This window comes from Juglans regia, chromosome 6 (genome assembly GCF_001411555.2).
Source record: "Juglans regia cultivar Chandler chromosome 6, Walnut 2.0, whole genome shotgun sequence".
In the NCBI taxonomy this organism is placed as follows: domain Eukaryota; kingdom Viridiplantae; phylum Streptophyta; class Magnoliopsida; order Fagales; family Juglandaceae; genus Juglans; species Juglans regia.
In genome coordinates this window covers 2,042,736-2,067,281 of record NC_049906.1, presented here as the reverse complement: position 1 = coordinate 2,067,281, position 24,546 = coordinate 2,042,736, and the positions used below count along the sequence as shown (strand labels likewise).

Here is a 24,546-nt window from a genome sequence, read left to right as displayed (position 1 = left end):
AATATATATGATTGATTTGACATGGGTTGCGTTTAGATATTGAGTTAAGTGGAGTTGAGTTAAATTCTCTATAAATAACAGTAAATTAAGATAGTAGAGTAAATTTTGTAAGGTTTATTTAAGATAAATTTATATATGTTTAAATGTTAAGAAGAGTTTAGATATATTTATTAGAAGTTGGAAAATGTATAAGACTCATCAATGATTGGAAAATTGTTATAATAATTGAATAATTAATTTATCAAATCTTTTACTAATAAATAACATAAATCAAACATAAATTCCCACAATGCATGTAAAAAAATATTGTTTGTATGCAAATTTTTTCTTACTCCAAATTTATAAATTCAAAATAAAATAATTATCAATAAAATAAATTTATAAATAAAAACTTTCATGATGCAAGATCTTTTGATGCCAAAAAAACAAACTACACTCCCACATTTTTAGTGCCCAAATGTTTTTAATTTGAATTTATGATAAATAGTAAGAGCGAGTAAATTCAAAAAAGCCAATATTGATATTGTTGTACTTCAAATTTAATTAAGATTCAACAGTAGGTGCATTTCCAATAAAAAAACAATATCTCTACATTAAATATCGATATATATAAATAAAGTGTCCTTAATTTACGATCTATTATTTGAATCTGACATCAATAAAAACATTGTTACACCATGTTTAAAATTAGGTGTTTTCTTGTTGCCCAGTACTATGCACCCATATAGGTAGTGCAATAGCAGCCATGGTTGCGACCATCTCCTGTGCCGATGCAGTCGATATGTCAGAAATATGAAATTGTCCACTAATGTAGTGATCGACATTAATATCGGATAATCATCAAGACCTCTATACTCTTCTGATTGTGAATCATCTGGTGTAATCATGCGGATGAAGTTATGTCTCGTACAACATGCATGTAACAATAATATATCGTTGTCGAGTTGGAAGGTATGGGGTTATTAAATTTAAAATTTGAAATTCTCCTTCAACACATCGAAAGTTTGTTCAATGACATTCTGATGGGATGAATGTCGATAATTAAATATATTTTTATATTCTTGGAATGTACTATTGTCATAACATTCACATTTGTGATACTTCTCCCTTGAATGCGGCAGCATAAATTATTCGGTGCAAAGAAATGTTAAATTTACTAAATAATAATAACTTGAGAATTTAGTAGAATATTAATCTTTTTATAAAAATGATATATATAAATTATCACAAATTATGAAGGTATAAATTAAATAATATGTACAAATTATATTAGTTGGAGGGGCGCCCAAGTGGGGCTGACCCCCTCCTGCTTGTAACGCATGGCTTAAAGCCATGCGTTACTTGTAACGCATGTAACGAGCCATGCGTTACTGCTGTTACACTTGAATATTGAAGGCTGGCCTTTAAGGCCGGCCGTGCATAGGAGGACTATATATAGTCCTCCTCAATTGTGTTTTTTGGCACCATCTGAAAAATAGAAAAAAATATTATCTCTCTTTTTGTTCTCTCTTGATAAAATACTTAGGCTGTGGATTGATTAAGTGTTACTCTAGTTCTATACTACGTAGTACACTTTTGCCACTAAGAGGAAACGCTTGGAATTTATCAATCTGGAAAAACTTGTGGAGCAATTCTTTAAATTGAGCTTGAGGTATTTTTCCGCTGTGCATTCTAACATTGGTATCAGAGCTATTTTTTAAATTACTTCCAGTTTATATTTTTTTCTCGCATATGCTTGAGATTTATATGGTGTTCTTTTTTCATCCTCTTTTTTTTATCTGTTTTAAAAAAAAAAAAGGGGAAGGCGCACCACCGCGAGGTGCTGCGCTGCACCACAGAGGTGCTGCGCGCACCAACGCAGTGGTGCTGCGCGCACCACCGCGAGGTGCTGCCCTGCACCACAGAGGTGCAGCGCGCACCAGCGCGGTGCAGAGCGCACCTGCGCGGTGCAGAGCGCACCTGCGCGGTGCAGAGCGCACCAGCGCGGTGCAGCGCGCACCCCTGCGGTGCCGCGCGCACCACCGTGGTGCAGCACGCACCAGAGAGGTGCTGCGCGCACCACGGAGGCGCAAAGCGCACCGGCAAGGTGGTCGGCAGCACCCTGCTGCTTGGACCGATCATTTCCGCCGCCTGCGGTGCTGCGTGGGAGGCTCCATGGGTGCTGCTTCGAACGGCTACTGTTCACGTGAACAGTAGCCGAAGCAAGGAAGGAGATGACCATTAGGTCATCTGCCTTCCATGGGCTTGGGCCTCACGGCCCAGCCCAATTTTTTTTTTTTGTTTTCCTGCACTCGGGCTGGGCTTGGCCCAATTTTTTTGGGCCATTCGGCCCTTCAGTGTCTAAAAAAAAAAAAAAACTGGGCATTTTAAAAAAAAAAAAAAAGGCCCAATTTTTTCAAGCCATTTTTTTAACAGAAAATAAAAAGAGGGGATGAAATTTGCATGACTTAATATATGCTAAGATATATTGTTATATTACATGTGATTTTTTATTTAATGTTTTAGATTAAATGTGATCACATGTGAATATATAGTTATATTCATGCTATTTTTTTTTATTCCATTATGTTATATTACATGTGATCTTTTATTTAATTTGTTATATTAAATGTGATGACATGTATATGTGAATTGAACATGTGGATATGTGACTATTTTATCATCTATGAATGTTAGACTTAAATGTTTATACATTAGTCTTTATTGATAAAATAGAAAAATTCCCACTAAGTAGTCTTAGTTAGAAATGTCAGTGTAGATGATAGACTGAAAAAAATTGTAGTGACCCCAGTAAGAACTGTAAATGCATTGTATAGCCAAAAGACCACAGTGACCCCAGTAAGAACTGTAAATGCACTGATGGAACAAGAAAAATGGACTGTAATGGTCTTATATGAACCATCTTTGTAGACTGGCCCAACAGGTTACTGTGGTTGGAGTAGCTGTCCTTGTAGACTGGCCCAAAAGGTTACTACGATTTTTAGTAGGTTATGTCTTTACATGTGACTAGGACTAGATGACTACTTAAGATAGTGGGAGTATGGTTGAGATTTATGATTAATTCTCCCATATGTTTTTTGAATTTGCACGGGAATTAGGTTAGAAATTTAATAATTAGATATTGTGGCGCAAGAGATGATTATGAAGCCAAGCGATTCTCGATCTTGCGACATGTCTAAATTATTTTTTTTCTAACTTGGATGGACGCGGCAGATTTCTTAGGTGTGTGTGTAATATCCCTTCTTTGCGTATTGTAGTGAAATGGCATCCAAGAGTATAGTTGCCGATTTAAACAAAGGGGAGAAATTGGATGGGGAGAACTACGACATTTGGCATCGCAAGATCCAATATGTTTTAGATGAGCAAGAGGTCTTGGAGGCCTTATCTCACTCCCTTACTAAGCCCGGGGAAGGGACCTCGGAACAACACAAAATAGATCAATTAGCCTATACTCAATGGGCTAAGAAAAGTCGGTGCGCGCGCATAATAATGTTAAGCAGCATGCACAATGATCTAATGTGTGAGTTCGAGATCTATGACACTGCCCAAAGCATGTGGGAGGCTTTGAAGTTGAAGTTTGGTGGAACTTCAGCCACTAGGTTGCGTGGGTTAACCATGAGGTTTGACTCCTATAAGATGCGCTCTGACCACACGATGAAGCAGCATCTTAGGGCTATGTCAACCATGATCCGCGAACTTAAGTCGGCAGGAAACAACCTGACTGATGAACAGCAAGTCCAGGCAGTGATAAGATCACTGCCGAATTCTTGGGAGAATATGAGCCAGAACTTGACGCATAACGAGAATATCAAAGACTTTGATGATGTCTCGCGTCACTTGGAATTGGAGGCTGAGCGCCTAGAGGCTGCCAAGCCCAATCACACGGCCTATGTGGCTGATTCTGGTTCGCGTAAGGCATCAAGGCCTAAGCGCAAGAAGTCCAAGAATGGGGTAGCTGCTGGACAAATTAAGAAGGTGTCAGGAACTTCTCAGCGCAGCAAGAGGGGCAAGCGCGGGAAGAACAAGTCGAAATTAGAGTGCTTCAACTGTGGAAAGAATGGCCACTTCGCTCGTGACTGCACTGAGCCGAAGAAGGTACACTCTGACTTTTCTCGCATTGTTTTTGTAACTAGCCATGTGATGGTTGCTCACTCCTATCCTGTGTGGACTGTTGATTCAGGAGCGACCGAACACATAGCGCGAGACAGAGTCGGATTTGTTGAGTATCGCCGGATTCCAGCTGGGAGTCGTGATATCAAGGTGGGGAATGGAGCTAGCGTGGAGGTACTGGGACTTGGTACCTACAAGCTGGACTTGCGGGGTGGCCGCACTCTTTTCCTTCACAATGTGCTATACGCTCCCGAGATCCGACGAAACTTACTTTCTGTAGTCACTCTATTAAGACTTGGTTTTCAAATTGTATTTGAAAATAATTATGTTTCTTTTCATTTGGGCCATGTGTTTTATGGCAATGCTTTTCTTCAAGACGGTTTTATGATATTGAATTTAGAGTATTCAAACTTAAATGAGTCTATTGCTTTTCTTTCTACATCTGATAATTTGGATTCATATAAATGGCATGCTAGGCTTGGCCATATAGGGCAAGATAGAATGACTAGGTTAGCTAGAGAAGGCCTAATAGGCAATCTCGCTAAGGTCATCTTGCCCACATGTGAACATTGTCTAATGGGAAAAGCTAAGAGAAAACCGTTTGGAAAAGCCACAAGGGCATCTTTTCCACTGCAATTAGTCCACTCAGACATCTGTGGTCCAATGAGTGTGAGGGCAAGACACGGAGGTGTCTACTTCATCACATTTATAGATGATTTTTCACGTTACGGTCATGTCTACTTAATCTCCCATAAGTCTGAAGCATTGGAATGTTTTAGGCGATATCTAAGAATGGTTGAGAATCAGTTAGACAAGAGTTTAAAAGCTCTAAGAACTGACCGAGGACGAGAATATCTCTCTGAGCAATTTAAAAGGCTCTGTGATGAAAAAGGAATCAAAAGACAGTTGACGATGCCGAGTACGCCGCAGCAAAATGGCGTGGCGGAAAGGAGAAATCGAACACTACTTGAGATGGTTAGGTCAATGATGGCGCAAGCAAACCTACCAATTTCTTTTTGGGGGGATGCACTTTTGACTGCTGCCTACATTCTTAACCGAGTGCCCTCCAAATCAGTAACTTCCACCCCATATGAACTATGGACCGGCGAGAAACCCAATTTGAGTAACTTGCGGCCATGGGGTTCAACGGGTTTTGTTCACAACCTTTCTCATAAGTATGGGAAGTTAGGCCCTAGAGGGAAGAAGTGTATCTTTATAAGGTACTCAGAACACTCTAAAGGGTATGTATTAATAGGTTAACAATCTGATGGAAGTATGACTGAGATTGAGTCACGAGATGTGGATTTCATTGAAGATCAGTTTCCAAGTAGAGGTGAGGTTGATAGGAGTTTAGAACTTCATGAGATTGTGGAACAAGAGGAAAGTGCTCCAAGGAATTTAGTTGAGAATGAGGAAGAAATTCTTCAAACTCCTACAAATTATTTGAATCCGAGTGGGAGCACATCACTTGTCAATCAATCACAACAACCTCAGCCGCGTAGAAGCACACGTGAAAGTATTCCCCGTCGTCGTTTTGAGATTGAAGGGGAAGCTTTTATGGTAGCTCCGCATGATGATGACGAGCCTAGGACAATTTATGAGGCTCTCTCATCTTCTACTAAAGATGAGTGGATGAAAGCTCTTAATGATGAGATTGAGTCTATGAAGACTAACCAGGTCTGGGATCTGGTTGATCTACCAATAGGGCGTAAGACTATTGGGAACAAATGGGTTCTTAAGGTTAAACGCAAGTCGGATGGATCAATAGATAAGTATAAAGCTCGCTTAGTGGCGAAAGGATATACCCAACAGGAGGGTATAGACTATGAGGAGACTTTTTCACCAGTGGTGAGGTTTGCCTCAATTCGCCTGATTCTAGCTATAGTAGCAAACATGGATTTGGAACTCTACCAGATGGACGTTAAGACAGCATTTCTCAATGGAGAACTAGATGAGGAGATCTATATGGATCAACCAACGGGTTTTGTGGTCAAAGGTCAAGAGCGCAAAGTGTGCAAGCTCAAACGATCTATATATGGCCTAAAACAATCATCTAGACAATGGTACCTCAGATTCCATCGAGCCATTCTCTCGAATGGGTTTACGATGATCACAGAGGATCATTGTGTTTATGTCAAAAGGTCTAAGAAGAGTTTCATTATGTTGTCATTATATGTTGACGACATACTACTAGCTGGAAATGATAAAGGGTTGATAGTCGCCACAAAAGAGTGGTTATCCTTCAATTTTGAGATGAAGGATATGGGTGAGGCAGAATACATTCTGGGAGTTAAGATCTACAGAGATCGCTCAAAGAGACTTTTGTGTTTGTCTCAACAGACTTACATAAAGAAAGTCCTCGAGCGCTTCCAAATGAATGGATGTAAACCCATTGACACCCCTGTTGCGAGGAGCGAGAACTTGTCTAAAATGATGTGTCCTAAGACTCAAAAAGAAAAAGAAAAGATGGCCCGTGTCCCTTATGCTAATGCTGTGGGTAGTCTGATGTACGCAATGATGTGTACTCGGCCTGACATATGCTATGCAGTTGGCTTAGTGAGTAGATTCCAATCAAACCCCGGACTAGCTCACTGGAAAGCGGTCAAAAGAATTATGCGATATCTCAAGGGAACTGCGGACTATGTGCTGTGCTATCAGGGTTCAGATTTGCAGCTAAGAGGTTACAGTGATGCCGATTGGGGCAGCGACCTAGATGAGCGCAAATCAACCACTGGGTATGTCTTTCTGCTCAACCAAGGCGCCATTACATGGAGCAGCAAGAAACAACCCTGTATAGCGTTATCCACCATGGAGGCAGAATACATAGCATGTTCTGCAGCAGTTCAAGAAGCTGTTTGGTTACGGAGGTTCCTCAAGCATTTAGATATTGGCACGGATACATCAGATCCGGTGACAATATTCTGCGATAGCATGGCAGCTCTCGCATATGCTAAGGACTCAAAGTATCATGGAAGAACCAAACACATAGATATCAGATATCACTACATCAGAGACATGATAGCGCAAAAGGAAGTGGTTCTGAAACATCTTTCTACGAGTCGCATGGTTGCTGATCCCTTAACGAAGCCTATAGCAAGAGATGTCTTCGAGGCTCATGTTAGGAATCTAGGACTGCGTAGACTATAAATGTAATTTGTGTTTCAAATGACATAAAGATGTAACATTTCCTTTGGGATATTAATACAATATGATTCAGTTCTTGTCTTTATCGTATTGTTTCTAATACACACACACAAGATATGTCAACAGGCTTAGATCGGCTCACTCACACGAGCGATCGCCTCTAGCGCTTAAGTAGCGAGTAGAGATGAGACATTGTGTCCCTAGGTACTTGTCCAAAGGGATAAGTTGGTTGACACAAAGTTATGTCGCCTTAGTGGGAGCTAAGATGAGGTCCATTGATAGGACTATGCATGGGTTACCCCACCATCCATGTAGCCTGTAGTAAGCCAGATGCGAGTTCCTCTTTGACGCCTTGGAGACGTGCAAATTGAGGAATTCGGGTTAGACGCTTAAGGAGCGGCTAGACTGAGATCTGTACGGTGTTGATATAGACATATGCTCTTTGAGAAAGAGAAATCCACCGTAGCATGTGTTTCATACTATATGTGCTTATACGACCATATGAGTAAGTGAGTAAAATGTTTCCCTCTTTCTCACTGTGTGAGTCTCATTTCTTAAAAAAAGTCCTTTACTTTTAACTATGTCACGAGATGGAGGTTGTGATGTTTGCTACTTTGGCATGCTGTCTATGGCCATGATTGATACGGTCTAAAGAGGCATTGTTGGGAAAGCAGTTCAACCAAAGTTGAGTGATATGAGTGTAAAGGGAAGACTGTTCAATATCGTATCATCGATAGTGTTTGCTGACGTCATACAAATGACGCTACATCTTGGTAGCGGCTAAAGGTTGTGAACACATTGAAATATTTGGAGGTAGTCAAGCATTGTTCTGAGTTTTTAAACTCAAGAGGGTTCGAAAATGCTTGATCTTGATGCGATCGAATAAGTCTAGGACATTACCAGACACTTTAGGGATGTTACTATGCTGGTCTTCTCTGGGAGAGATTAGGTGTATGTACTCCCTCCTTTCTACAGATGTGCTTGGTGGTCGCACAGCCTATTTATTTGTATAAACAAGATTGAGAACATTAGAGAGATGCTGACCTGGGGTCATGCCCACTGTGTGCGAGTGGGAGATATTAGTTGGAGGGGCGCCCAAGTGGGGCTGACCCCCTCCTGCTTGTAACGCATGGCTTAAAGCCATGCGTTACTTGTAACGCATGTAACGCATGGCTTTAAGCCATGCGTTACTGCTGTTACACTTGAATATTGAAGGCTGGCCTTTAAGGCCGGCCGTGCATAGGAGGACTATATATAGTCCTCCTCAATTGTGTTTTTTGGCACCATCTGAAAAATAGAAAAAAATATTCTCTCTCTTTTTGTTCTCTCTTGATAAAATACTTAGGCTGTGGATTGATTAAGTGTTACTCTAGTTCTATACTACGTAGTACACTTTTGCCACTAAGAGGAAACGCTTGGAGTTTATCAATCTGGAAAAACTTGTGGAGCAATTCTTTAAATTGAGCTTGAGGTATTTTTCCGCTGTGCATTCTAACAAATTACTTTGGCCATGGAAAATTTTTCAAAAGACTTTGAAAGTTGCGCGTTTTTAAAAGAAGACTTTGACCAGAAATTAATGTTCACGCATAAAGAAAGTCCGTAGGCCCATCCATCTGTGGTATTTTGTAGAAAAGCCATGCGTATTGAAGCCTTCAACTTAACTTTAAGGGGTTTGTATAGTGGAAATTTCAACAAAAGTCACATAACTTTCTCTCTAAACCTAAACCTAGATTGCAACTTTCTTTCTAAACTCAGCTCATTCAGACCAGCTAGAGAGATTGGGAGCTTCGGCTTCTTCCCCCTTCACTCTTTCCCTCTACTTCTCTGATTTTTCTTTGTATTTTGTTTTTTCTTTTTCGTTTTTCAGGCCAAATAAAGGGAGAATCGCCCTTCGTGGTCTTCGGGGTCCCTATAGCTAACACGTGCCCCACCAGGAGGTTGCCCAGCTGCCAATCTACACGTCCACCGAACACGGCCCCAACCGGAATGGAGCGTAACCTGCACGCGCGGGACGAAAATTCTGAAGTTCGTCGGCGGGTGGCCCTCACGCGCCACCAAGGAGCTCCATGCCGTTGCAACGCGCGGCAACTCCCGAACCGGCGACTCTGGATCTCCCAAGACCGACCGTCGGTTTTCCCTTCCGAGACGTTTTTTGTGCACTGTTTTTCCCTCTTTACAGTGTTTTCTCTATATAATTTATTTATGCATTGTCTTTATTTTCAAGAAAACAAAAAAAACCCAAAAACATTTGTCCCTTCGGACGTGTTGTCCCCCCTCCGCTTAGTCGGTGATGTTGGGGTTTGGTTTCTCCATACTCAACCTAGTTGGGTATGGAGTTTTATGTTTGGTTACTGTGAACTCTGTTGGGAATAGAGTTGTGCTATCTCTTAGACTTCGGTCTTTAGAGATAAGTCGTCTGGACTAGACCATGTCAATCACAATAATGTACTGAGATTCTACTAACGTTTGTAATTGGCATGTTGTTTGAAGTCAAAGTTGTATGTCCTCTTAAATGAATGGAATGAGATCCTTTTTATCAGAAAAAAAAAAAAAAAAAAAAAGGGAGGGTTTGTATAGTGAGATGAGGATGAGATAATTTTAGATAAAAATTAAAAATTAAGTAAAATATTATTATAATATTATTTTTTAATAATATTATTTGTTTAATATTTAAAAAAATTAAATTATTTATTATATTTAGTGTAAAGATTTAATAAAGTTATAATGATGAAATGAAGATTATTTATATGCTGAGTATTTTGTTACTAGACATTGAAAGATATATTATGATTATTTCTGTTTTCTTGTCTTTTTACTTTATATGCACATTAAATAGTGTAGATGAATGATGACAAGATAATATCTACAATATACATAAATTGGAATCCAAAGCATTACAGTATTGGCCTTACTTGTCACAATTAAATATCGTGTTAAATTAAGTTACTAATATCGTGATATATGGAAGGGAATTTATTGATGATATAATATAGTACCGTCATGACTTGCACTGTTGTCCTTCCTTCAATTATATATTCTTATTGTCTTGCCTACGTATCATTTTCAAAGAAATCAATCTTGAATTCTCCTAAATGTATAAATTTCTCACGACGACATATTCACTCATTGGAGATGCTTAATGAGAGTTCTGTTATACCTTCAATTTAGGATAATTATTAAGTTAAGATATTAACATTATGTTCCGGTTACATATTTTTGTACACTAATTCCAATCACATTTTGTCTCGTTGGATGTCTATAATAATAAACATACTTATGATCTTAAATTATTTTCAAATTGACAAAAGTTGGATGCATATCATCGATAGGTCTAGTTCAAGGAAATATGGTGAAGAGGTAATCAGTTTCTCACAATGGCTCAAGCTCATGCTCTTGGAAAGAACAGTGTCAAATGTCCATGTCGTAGATGTAACAATTTCTTCCTAACTACAAGCAAAGTCGAACGACACAAGCTACATTGATTGAATATTTCATGAGAAGGAATATCCCTAGCAAGCGAGGATAAAGATGATCATGATATTGGTAATGATGGTTATATTGATGATATCGACAAGATGTTGGGTGACATTCATATGACAATCTGGCTGCACGTACAATTTCATAGATGTAGGTATATTGTCGAATCACAAAAACTATATGTCATATGTGACTAATTCTACTTTTTATTTATATTTTATCGTAAGCAGTTGATACTTATCCTTTCAAAATTACCAGTTGATTTTTTTTTTTAATGATTAAAGAAGTGATTCTTAATAAAATTATATTTTTTTAATAATTAAAGAAATTAAAAAAATATTTGAAAGAATATGAAAAAAAATAATTGCACTAGGTTTGGCGGCCCCTGGCACTACGGAATACGGATACAAAAGACTTTGAAAGGTTGTGCGCTTTCAAAGGATGACTTTGACCAGAAATTAATGGTCACGCGTAAAAAAAGGTCTGTAGGGCCGTAGGCCCATCCATCTGTGATCTGTGTCATTTTGTAGAAAAGTCATGCGTCTGAGTTGGAGCCTTCTCAACTTAACGTTAAGAGCTGAATATTTCATGTGTAAAAATTGTGGTAATCGTTTTTCATAAATAAATTAGACAAAAGAAAAAAAGATGAAGCATTTCAAACCTTTAAAATTTTACGCACGTATTTTTAGATTTATTGATCTGAGCTTTTGTAACAATTCAAATCTAAATAAATAAATAATGGATGAGGTGGCATAATTGGAATATAATTTTTTAATATAATTTTTATTTTAAATTTGAAAAAGTTAAATTTTTATTTTATTTTATGTAAAAATTAAAAAAAAAATTAATAATTAGAAGAAATGAGATAAGATAAGTTGAGAGGAATTGTAAAAATAAACGAGAACTTAAGAGTTAATAGTGAGTTGAGATGAAAGTTTGAAACTTAAATAAAATATTATTAAAATATTATTTTTTAATATTATTATTATTTTAAAATTAAAAAAATTATAATAATAAAATAATTTTCTATCCAAACTGGTCCTTAAGAGTTAGGTAGAAAACAAGATTAAAAACATTACTCACACGGTCCCTCAAAAGACTTACACTAGTCAGGATGAAAACCACACCACTGTCTAGCATTCAATAACAAATTGGCCCGAATTCTTTAAAATAATCTTGATGTTGACTAATTTGTTTATTTAACTGAGGAGTTGGGAATCAAAAGACTATGAGCAAGAATTGTCATTCATCTAAGCTAGCTGCTGAAACAGCTTTGTATCTTCTCTCTTTTGGTTGAATACAATTCTCATTCATCCCAAAAAAGTAATTTAATAATGGTTTCCATATTTCTTTCTCTCCTTTTGATTACTGGATTCTCTGCTGCAATTGCTCAACAAAGAAATTCCAGCATTAGCCTCGGCTCTTCCCTCTCTCCAAATACCAAACCATATTGGTTATCAGGTTCTGGCCAGTTTGCTTTTGGCTTCTACCAGATAGATGGTGGCTTTGCCATAGGCATCTGGTTGGAAAAGATTCGGCAAAAAACAGTCGTATGGACAGCTAACCGGGACAACCCGCCGCTTTCAAGAAATGTCACTTTGCGTCTCACAAATGATGGCAAATTTGTCTTGGAGCAAGAACAAGGCCAACAAACTGATCTAGCTAATGCTCTGCTCTCCGCTTCCTCAGCTTCCATGCTCGATACGGGAAACTTTGTCCTCTACAATTCAAACTCAACCATCATATGGCAGACTTTTGACGCTCCAACAGACACTATTTTACCCGGTCAACCTCTGTTGGCAGGGAATGAGCTTGCCTCCAGCATCTCTGAGACAAATCATACAACTGGAAACTTTCGACTGGCAATGCAGAGGGATGGGAACCTGGTGCAATACCTGTCATACATTCCACGTAAGTCTCAGTATGCCTACTGGGCTACAGGTACATCCACAGTTGGAGACAATGTGTCTCTAAATCTTGATCGCAATGGTCAGCTTTTCCTACGTAATTATACCGGCTTCAAGATAATGAATTTAAACAGCCAAAGAAACCCCTCTTACAATTATCGTTTGACATTGGATTTTGACGGAATATTGCGGTTATATTCTTATGGCTTGAGTCAAGATGATGAATGGTTAATTGAGTGGTCACCATCAAGCAGTAATTGCTATGCTATTGGTATCTGCGGCATAAATGCTTATTGTACTGTACAGGAACAGAAAGCTGTATGTACATGCCCTCCTGGTTTTGATTTCTTAGACCGAGGACGACATAATTTGGGCTGCATGAGAAATTCTAGCCCAATTGGTTGCCCGAGCAAGAATGGAGAAACAGTTGATATTCTTCAGGAATTTGAACATGTTGAATGGGAAGACAACCCCTATTCTATCTTGTCATTGACCAAAACTAAGTGTAGAGAGAACTGCTTGAAAGACTGCGAATGTGAAGCCGCACTATTCAAACATCAGGAGTGCAGAAAACAGAAGTTTCCGCTACGATTCGGGAGAGAACGACAAGGTAATTCTGGTACAACCATAATCAAGGTGAGATTTGGGAGTTCTAACACAACACAGGTACTAAGCAAGGTAAGAAAGAAACAACAGGGATTGGGCGTCTTATTTGGCAGTTTTGCACTTTTAGGTTTTGCACGTATTGTTCTAGCGGTTTTAGTTTTCGCATTAATTGTGCTAGCTTTTTCTGCTTTTCTGATCTTGAGATACCGTCTATGGTCGTACAAAAAGGTTCCTTCTGAAGTTAATGAAGGATTGGTTGAGGATGTCTCTCTACGAGCATTTACTTACAGTCAACTCGAAGTTGCAACGAATGGCTTTGCCGAACAACTGGGTAGGGGCTCTTTTGGGACAGTTTTCAAGGGAGCCTTGTCAAATGGGCAAAGGAAAATTGCTGTCAAAAGACTTGAAAAAGTTGTGACTGAAGGAGACGTAGAATTCAGGAACGAGATGAGGTCCATTGGAAGAACCCACCATAGAAACCTAGTCCGACTACTAGGTTACTGCCATGATGATTCGAATAGGCTTTTGGTTTACGAGTATATGAGCAATGGAACACTTTCTGACTACCTTTTCAAATCCCAAATAAAGCCAAACTGGGAAGAAAGAATTAAAATCTCTTTGAATATTGCAAGAGGGATCCTCTACTTACACGAGGAATGCGAAACTCACATCATCCACTGTGACCTCAATCCCAACAACATATTAATAGACGAGCATGGGTGTGCAAAAATTGCAGATTTTGGATTGGCAAAGCTATTGATGCCAGACCATTCCAGGACTCTAACCGGGATAAGAGGAACAAGAGGGTATGTTGCCCCTGAGTGGCACAAGAACTTGCCCATCACAGTAAAAGCAGATGTGTATAGTTTTGGAGTTGTGTTCTTAGTCATTATATGTTGTCGCAAGAGCATTGATGTCAATGCTCCCGAAGAAGAGGCTATTCTTGTTAACTGGGTCTGCGACTGTTTCAAGGCTAATGAAGTACGCAAGCTGGTACCTGAAGAAGTTGATCAGCAAAGCTTGGAGAGGATGATTAGAATTGGGTTGTGGTGCATAGAAGAAGACCCAGCAGCTCGCCCTCCAATTAAGAAGGTGGTTCAGATGTTGGAAGGAACCATAGAGATACCCGAACCTCCAAGCGCACAATCTTCATTTCAGTATTAGTTCTTCATTACACATAAGACTTAAGAGTGAAGTATTTCTTTTTCTTTTTTTCCCCACAAAACTCGATTTGTAATTGGGTTTAAAGAATTTCAAGTTGTTGTTGCTACCAAGCTAGTGCAGCCTTCCATGTTTATCATCGTTGTAAATTCCAGTGTATGCACTCGTCATTCACTTCTTAATTTATGTGGTGGCTTTTTAATATGAAGTTAAGTCCTACTTCTACTATTTTTCTCTATATATGTCATATGTACTTATACAAAACGATGACAATTCTCTCAAACTACCGCCTAATTTTCTATCACCCCCTCAAACTATAAACTTTGAAAATTATCCCCCAAACTATTAAGAAATCACAACATAACCCCGTATTTTAACAAATGGAATTAAAAAGCACAATACCCCCTACGTTAACAAGTAAAAACTATCGTCCATCATAGGGGAAAAAGCCATAAAATTTGTATCGATATCATCAGAATGCTATAATATTAACCCCACCAACCTAGTTGGTATGCAACCAAATGCAAATAAACAATGATATTTGGCCCATTTTGATTATAATTTTGACTAATTTACAATTTTTTTGCTCACGTGATTGGAATGCATTGTACACGCCATGAATACAGCCGTCCACGTGAACCTCGGTCTGTTCCAAGAATCTTTTAAAGGGATAACAAAATTAAGGGAAGTGATAAAATATTGAGGTAATTAGTAGTTCTAAGATAAAATGATCGAGGCCTAGCCATTAGAAAAAGTAGGAAGAGAAGGAAAAAACATCTATTGAAGTTGAATGAGATTAAGCTTTAAAGCATGGAAAGTTACGAATGAAGAAAGGTGGAACATAAAACTGACAAGATGTCAACAACTTCCAAGTGGCCTAGTAAACAAAAAAGGATTTTTCTACATAGAAGCATCATCTCCTGGGGCTTCATCAACCAGGCGATATTGGCTTTTTTATCATCTTATTGAAGGGAAAATGGTGTTCTTTAATCTTCATTGCACTTAGAGTTACGCGAGACAGTAACATTAATAAGGTAACGAGATAGCCATCAAGCGATCTCAATGTCTTGCAGGAAAGAAAATTATAAGCTTCAAAGAAAAAACAAAGGGAACTTTGAGAAGTGTTTTCCAATGCAAACAAACCATCCTAAATCTTAGAATGGCAGTCAAGTCGCTAAAAACTTGCACACGATTATAACCAAAAAAATTGAGGCAAAATTCTTGCTACAAATAGGTGTTCATTGCTACCCCTTTCTCCACAACTCAATTCATCTTTATTCACTTCAAGATGGGCTCTGCACAGAACAATGACTTCGACTTCCCACACTTCCCTCCACCACCACCTCCATCAGTAAAGCCGCCTACTCCCTCAAAGTCATCACCACCCCCACCATCTCAACCTTTTGCTCCACCACCTCATCATGTGCACCCACCACCACGGCCTTCGCCATCACCATCACCAGACAACCATCCGACAGTAATAGTCATTGTGTTCATCTCATTTGGAGGTCTTTTGTTACTTGCATTCCTCGCAGCTGCTCTCTGTTGCTACATTAAGAAGAGAAAGAAGAAGACAATTCAAGAAACCGATCTTATTCACTTTGATGAAAAAAGGAAGGTCAAGGAGGCCATCATTTTAGGGTCGGGTGGCTCAAAGGCTGTCATATTGACAATTGAGGATGATGTCCATATCGATGAAATCATTAGAAAGAATGAGAAGGTTGGTGAAGGTCTGCATGACATGTCTGCAGAGGGCATATCTGGTCCCCATGAGGAAGGAGGAGCATCTTCTTCTAGAGTTGATCATCACCAACTTGAACACAAGCCTTGATCACAAGTCCTTTTACATAAATAATGAATGTCCTTCTTCATCCTAAGAAAGGACTATGAAGTTATGTGATACATTCATTTTTAATTTGATTGTGCTCTTGTCTAATATAAAATATTTTAAGGAACTCATATATATTATCAAAATATGTATAATTTTGTGTGAACATGTTATTTCTGAAATGCATATATACCATTGTGGGTCTTTTTCAATCGCATTGTTGGGCTTTGACCATAGCAAAACATCAACAAGGAGAATACCGAGGTGGCTAGTCCACCAGAGTCAATAAAATGTTTTAAAAATTATATAGATAATAGATTAAATAAAATTGTATTTTTTCTTTGGGATAATTTTTGGCAACTTTTATATTATCTTTTTTAAAGTCTTTATAATTAATTTGGGACTAATGAAAAAAGGGGTACATTGAAATTTTTTGCTAATTTTAGGGGTGATTGTCAGAATTGATGGTTTGAAAGAAAAATTGCAAATGGAGTGATAGTATGAGACGTAGTGTATTTTTCCTGAAAATATGTATGTCCTAATAAAAATCTTTGATCTGGAGTATGAGTTGAAAGTCTTTGGAATTGTAAGGTCTAACATTGCGGATCCTGTTTGGAGTTGAAAAGTCCTGCAAAAGACCATCAAAGTTCTGGTTCTTAATAGAAGAGCTTGACCGGCACAGGTGGTCTCGGTCTAACATTCCAATATCCTTCTTTAGTAGATGAATCATGAATGTTCCCTATGCCTTCAACTTCAAAAATTAGTTATCTTTCGTTGACTTCCTTGCAGCCGAGATATTAGGTGAATGCATTTCCAAAGTCTTATCTCCACTAACAGAGACAAAAGTGGAAGCTTATATGTTGGTCTGAATGAAAAAAATCAATTTCCTCTTATGTTGACTAAGTTCTTTATTTGAACCAGAGGGTTAAAATCAAAAGACAAGCAGCAAAATTTGACTAGCTCTTTGGACTGGAATCTTGTTTGTCAATTCGTCTTGAATTCAGACCTTCAAAACCTTCCTAGATGACTCAATCTTTTGCAACAAGATAGCCTTTTTCTTGAAGTGGGCTCAGTTTAAGTTATATGATTTGTTCTGTCTGTAATCTTCCTTATGTTCATTCTGCAGCCAAGCAAGCTTCTTACTATTCTATTCTGCTGAAACAGCTTTGCATCTTCTCTCTTTTGGTTGAATAGAATTGTCATTCATCCCAAAAAAGCAATTTAATAATGCTTGTGATATTTCTTTCTCTTCTTTTGATTACCGGATTCTCTACTGCAATTGCTCAACAAAGAAATTCCAGCAATATTAGCCTCGGCTCTTCCCTCTCTCCAAATGCCAATCCATATTGGTTATCAGGTTCTGGCCAGTTCGCTTTTGGCTTCTACGAGAAAGATGACGGCTTTGCCATAGGCATCTGGTTGGAAAAGATTCGGCAAAAAACAGTCGTATGGACAGCTAACCGGGACAATCCGCCACTATCAATAAATGTCACATTGCTTCTGACAAATGATGGCAGGCTTGTCTTGGAACAAGAACAAGGCCAACAGACTGCTCTAACTAATAATGCTCTGTTCTCCGCTTCCTCTGCCTCCATGCTCAATACTGGAAACTTTGTCCTCTACAATTCAAGTTCAAACATCATATGGCAGACTTTTGATGCTCCAACAGACACTATTTTACCTGGTCAACCTCTCTTGGCGGGGAACAAGCTAGTCTCAAGCAGCTCTGAGACAAGTCATGCAAGGGGAAAGTTTCAACTTATAATGCAGCATGATGGGAACCTGGTGCAATACCCGTCAGACATTCCACCTAAAGCTAACGACTATGCTTACTGGGACTCAAAAACATTCGACGCTAGAGATAATATCTCTCTAAATCTTGATCGTAACGGTCAGCTTTTCCTACGTAATCTTACTGGCATCCATATCAAGAATTTAAACGGCCAAGGAAACACCTCTGATAATTTTTCTTTATATCGTTTGACATTGGGTTTTGATGGAATATTACGGTTATATTCCCATCGCTTGGATCAAGATAATGATAATTGGTCAATTGAATGGTCCCCTTCAAGCAGTAATTGCGATCCTATTGGTCTCTGTGGCCTAAATGCTTATTGTACTGTAAAGGAACAGAAAGCTGTATGTACATGTCCTCCAGGTTTTGATTTCTTGGACGGACGACAACCTGATTTGGGCTGCAAGAGAAATTCCAGCACAGATGGTTGCACGAGCAAGAATGGAGAAACAGTTGATATTCTTCAGGAATTGGGACGTGTTGAATGGGAAGACAACCCCTATTCTATCTTGTCATTGACCAAAACTGAGTGTAGAGAAAACTGCTCGAAAGACTGCGAATGTGAAGCCGCACTATTCAAAGAACAGGAGTGCAGAAAACAGAAGTTTCCGCTAAGATTCGGGAGAGAACGACAAGATAATTCTGGTACAACCATAATCAAGGTGAGATTTGGGAGTTCAAACACAACACAGGTAAGTAAGCGAAGAAAGAAACAACAGGGAATGGGCGTCTTAATCGGCAGCTCTGTGATTTTAGCTTTTGCAGTTGGCATTCTAGCAATTACTGGTATTCTCATTTACAGATGTCGTGTTCGGGAATATAAAAAGATCAAAAACCAAGGGAATGATGGGTTAATTGAAGAAGTCAGTCTACGGTCATATACATATGGGGAGCTTGAAAAGGCAACTAATGGCTTCACAGATGAAGTGGGTAAAGGAGCTTTTGGAACAGTTTTTAAAGGTGTCATTGACAATGGCAAGACACTCGTGGCTGTGAAGAGACTAGAGACAGTGGTGGCTGAAAGTGAAAGAGAATTTCGTAATGAGATGAAAGCAATTGGGAGAACTCATCATAAAAATCTGGTCAAGTTGTTTGGCTACTGTCATGATGGAACAAATCGACTCTTAGTCTACGAGTACATGAACAATGGTTCTTTAGCAGATTTCCTCTTCAAATCTAGAAGAAAGCCAAGTTGGGAGGAAAAAACTGGAATAGCTTTGAATGTAGCTCGAGGCATTCTCTATCTGCATGATGAGTGTGAGAGCCAGATCATCCACTGCGACATCAAACCTGAAAACATACTCATGGATGAGCAAAAGTGTACAAAAATTGCAGATTTTGGTTTGGCCAAGCTGCTGATGCCTAACCAAACCAGGACATACACTGGGATCCGTGGAACAAGGGGATATGTTGCACCTGAATGGCACAGAAACTTGCCCATAACTTTAAAAGCAGATGTCTATAGCTTTGGGATTTTGTTGTTGGAGATCATATGTGGTAGAAGGAATGTGGATGTTGATCTTCCAGAGGAGGAAGTGGTTCTTGCTAATTGGGTCTTTGATTGTTTTGAAGCTGGTGAATTGGATAGGCTGGTGAAGGATGAACAAGTGGAAATGAACAAGCTAGAGAGAATGGTTAGGGTGGGACTTTGGTGCATCCAGGAAGAACCATCATTTCGCCCTACAATGAAGAGGGTGGTATTGATGTTGGAAGGGACAGTGGAGATACCAGCCCCTCCTAGTCCTACCCCATTTTCAAGTGCCATGTAACTATGCAAGTCAATTTGAGCCTTGCACCCAAGTAGCTAAGACCCAAAAACAGCCAAATCAGAAATTTGTTCAGCTTATCAATAATCTAGTGAATAAATTTTGATGGCTTTCCTTTTCCCAAGAAAATTACTTTTTTAGTTGCTTTCCTTTTTGTCCAGCAATCCATGCAACAAGTACTCTAGAACATAAAAGGAATATGATTCTTTCTATTTTACAAAAAATGGTACTAAAATACTCAAAATTACATGATACGATTTAGAAAGATAAATATAAAATATGATTCCTAAAATAGTTAATATTATCCTTGTAAAATTCCAAATAATTATTAGTAAGAAAAAATATGTGCAATCATCAATTGTGTAATCGCTACGTAATCGCTTTGAAAAAAGTGAATAAAACATGGGATTTACATGAAAAAAATTCATTTTTTAATAGTAGACCCCCACTCTTTTTCAAAGCGATTGCACGGCTTTTCGCACTTCACAATTGTAATATAGAATTACTCATTATTAGTTCCCTTCTTTTTGATTGGCTAATTGTTAACTAGTGTTAGAATATAAATGATTGGTAGTTTCAATAATTATCTTGTTTGTTTTCGCATATGACATGAGATGAGATAAATTGATATGAAAGTTGAAAGTTGAATAAAAATAAAATATTGTTAGAATATATTTTTTTAATATTATTTTTGCTTTGAAATTTGAAAAAGTTGAATTGTTTATTTTATTTTATATGAAAATTTGATAAAGTTGTAATGATTAGATAAAATGAAATGAAAAGTTTTGTGAAAGTGAACGAAATTTCCTAAGTATTAGTTTTGTTAGTAATAGTATCCTATAACTCATATAGTGTCCACATAGGTGGAGAAGTTACAAGCACTTCATTAACTCTCCACCACTAGGAGTTAATTAACTCCACACCACTAGCACTTAATTTCATCGAAGTTAATTAACCATCCCATTAAAAAATTTTATAAACAAGAGTTTTATGTACGTTAATTTTAAGAGTGAAAAAAAGTGAACGTACAAAATAAAAGCTCTCATATCTCTTATCAATTTCCTAGAGCAACCATATTGAGCTCTTGATCTTGAAGTGTAAAATTATTTAAGGAGACTCTAATACCTTATATGTGTAATGCCCCAATTCCGAAAGGGTCAGAGAGTTACTTTATTTCACTTAAAATCATATATCACAGTACATATATAGACTCCAAATTCTCAATGCCGTATAAAAAATTATTATTTCAAACCAACTACCTCAATATAATCAACCTCTCAAAATACAAAATCATCAAAACAAGAAAAAATTACCTAATAAAATTCGTCAATACTTATAAAAACCTTCTAAGCTTAATCCACTAAAATTAATTCATCTCACACATGCTTCATAATCTTAATCCTCAGTTGAAATATTCAGTTTATCTGAAAAATATTGTGGAGATAAGGGGTGAGTTATCAACAAATTAATAAGTAGTGAACATATATTAGTATGTATACATGATCATTTTCACATAATTCGGAATGCAGAACAAAATATTTTAGTTTCAGAAATGCAAATCCAAAAACATGTTATCAGAGCGACAGTTCAAAATGATCATATTAAAAAATATCCTTTGACATAACATGACTGAACATCATCATCATATCATATCAGAACAGAAACCATGTTTAACCCCTGTGGTAGGTTGTGCATTCAGCAGAAAACCAAGCAGAACATAAATCACCATGATACCAAAGTGATTGCACTCAAAACAGATACCACTATTATATCATGTGGCAGGGTAAGAGGTCACTATTATATCTTGTAACAGGACCAGAGGTCACTATTATATCCTGTGACAAGGCAGAAGTCACTATTATGTCCTGCAACAGGGCCATAGGTTACTATTATCACCCATAACAGAGCCAGAGACCACTATTATCACTCGTGGCAAAGCCATATATTATAGCAAAACATAATTAGAATCATCGGATCATAACCAAAAACAGAATCATATATAGAATCAAAAAGTCATGCCAAAAGTTTTTCAAATGTCACATCATATCACAACAGAGTATTGAACTATTTCCTATCATTTCACATATTAAAAAAAATAGATTTAGAACATCTTCGCATCACATGCACAAATTTTTAAATTTCATATTTGCTCTTTTTCACATAATTCAGAAACAGAATGTCAAAACTTTACTCATGTCTAAACCAGTCATGACAAAAAAAACTCTTCTATTTCATATAGATTTCATGAGTAATGCAGAACAAATAATTAAGGTGGTTTCAAATTTCTTTCAAAACATATCATGCACATTTTCCATAAAATCAAACTCAGTCCATTTTATTTTATGCAAAGTCTAGCATAGAAACCTCACTTACCTGACTTCTTAATTTCTCTGAATTTCCTCATAACAGTACCAAAGGGGATATCAATCGTCATTTATAGAAAGGTCATGTAACTTGGTTAAATTTTCAATTAAACTCATACTTCCTAATTGCACTTGAAATACTTCAATAACCTATTTTAATTCCACAAAACCTCTAACCCTAAAATACCATCACTTTCCAAAATTTATCGATATCCACTTAATTTCTTTAACTAAGATATTAAATTCTAAATTATTTACCACTGAAATCTAACTATAAAATTTAATACTAGTTAATATAATTATACCAAAAAATCTATTTACAGTAAACAATAAAATTTAATTTAATAAAAATAGACTATATTAGATTTAAAGTGCTCAAAATAAAATTACACGGTTACTGTTTACTTCTGAAATTAAATTATAAAAATTAATGCTTAACAACATAATCTAAATCCCTTAAATATTTGTTGTATAAATAAAGCTTCTAGACTATTTTGAATTAAAACTGAGTGCACTTAAAATATATGCCTAATACGTAAACAAAACCCATCTGTGTGAGATCACAACTGGCCCGTTAGAGGAAAATAAGTCTAACTTGAACACGTCTTCACCGAGACACTAAAGAAAACAAAATGTGTGTGTTGTGTTATAGTAACCGAGAGGTAGAGAGAGAGGATGAGGGCCATACCCACTGAGAGGGAAGGAGAGACGAGACGAGGTAGTGGTGGGCAGAGATGATCACGACAACGGAGCACTGAGAGAGAAGGAGAGAGAGAGAGAGCACGGTATAAGGAAGAGAGGAAGCTCACTGTGAGACAGCGAGGCATGTGAAGGTCTGGGGTGCTGGGCGTCGACCAGGGCAGCATCCGAAGGTGGAGGTTTGTCCTCCGGCATCTTCTGATGGCAATGGCGTCATGGTCTCAACGATGGCTGAACAGTCATGGTGGCTACGAGCACGGTGTGGAAAAGAAAACACTTGCTTGCTCTGTTTTGGGTTTGGTAAAATAGAAGCTTCGATTGGTAGTGATGGTGCAAAGCAGTGGCGCGACAGGGCTTAGGACTCGCGGTTTGGATATTCCCACAAGGGTGGTGCTTCCATGTGATGCTTCTCGTGGCTGCAGACGTAGATTCACGGCCTTTCGTGTGGGGTGATAGCAGAACTAGAAGGGTGCAAGTGGTCATGCCATTGGTGGTTGTCGTACGTTGGTAGCTCTTGGTGCAAGGTTGCTGATTGCTACTGGGGCTAGGCAATAGGAGTCTTGTGCAGTGGACGTACACAGGTTGGGGCTGGCCTACAATGGCTTTCAGAGGTGCTATGAATGTGCATGGAGGAGCTGGTGTGGTGGTGGGTGGTGGCCACAGAGAAAGAGACATGCAAAGAGTGGGAGTTGTGGTAGAGACGTGCAACAAGGAAGAAACTATTGTGCATGAAGTGTGATCTTAGTTTATGATTACCTATATATACACATTATTGGAAACCCTAATGAAAGTGAAGGGAGAGATCAACGTGCATGGAGTTATGCACACGCCTCAGGCAATGCTTTTGGGCTTAGCTTGTGGGCTACGGGTTTTGGGTCCATTTTGAAAATATTTGGACCTACATCTTGGTGGTGTATGAATTTAACCAAAAAAAAAAAGGGTTTGGCCTGTTAAAGCAATTCAAGATTTTTCTGGCTTGCTCATATTTTAATGGATCAAGTATTAAAAAAATAAATAAAATAGGTGTCAGCTCAACCGCTAAAATAGTCCAACTTGTCTCTATAAAATTTTCGGGCCAATTCCCAAATAAATAGATCACACTTCATCCATTAACTAATTCTAACCTAATTCTTAAGCCCAATAAAATTCGTATTCCGCCAAAAATAAATTTTTTGGCCCATAGGTTATTCCAAAATTACTCGTTTAAATCTCAAATGGGCTTTTCATACATATTAACCATAATAAAAATCTTATAAGACTTGGAATTAGCTTGGACTTGGTACTGGCCCTGAGTGTTACAATAAGGGTGAGTTTGGATCACAAACTCATCTCAACTCATCATTACAACTTTTTCAAATCTCAACATAAAATATAATAAACAATTCAACTTTTTTAAATCTTAAAATAATAATAATATTAAAAAATAATATTCTAATAATATTTTATCATCTCAACTCAATTCATTTTAACATCCAAGCACACCCTAAATGATATAAAGATATATTCACAACAATTTGACGTGAGCTAGAACAAAAATTTAACCTTGTGTCAATTCCACTACCATTAAGATAATTAGAATTAACTTTATTTAACAAGTTTTAATATTTTAATATTAAATTATTTAAAAAAAAGTTTTAATATTTTAAAAAATTAATATTGTTTAAATATCTAAATTAGTAGTCCGGACTCC

The 24,546-nt window shown here is 37.7% G+C and overlaps 1 protein-coding gene across 1 annotated transcript; it reads left to right on the top strand.

Moving 5' to 3' along the window:
* Window positions 1–12,065: 12,065 nt before the first annotated feature.
* Window positions 12,066–19,905, top strand: LOC109020808. The gene is made up of 3 exons (XM_035691076.1): window positions 12,066–14,336; window positions 15,709–16,203; window positions 17,428–19,905. The coding sequence occupies exons 1-3, from the start codon at window positions 12,066–12,068 to the stop codon at window positions 19,795–19,797; spliced, it is 5,136 nt and encodes a 1,711-aa protein (XP_035546969.1). The 3' UTR covers window positions 19,798–19,905.
* Window positions 19,906–24,546: the final 4,641 nt, after the last annotated feature.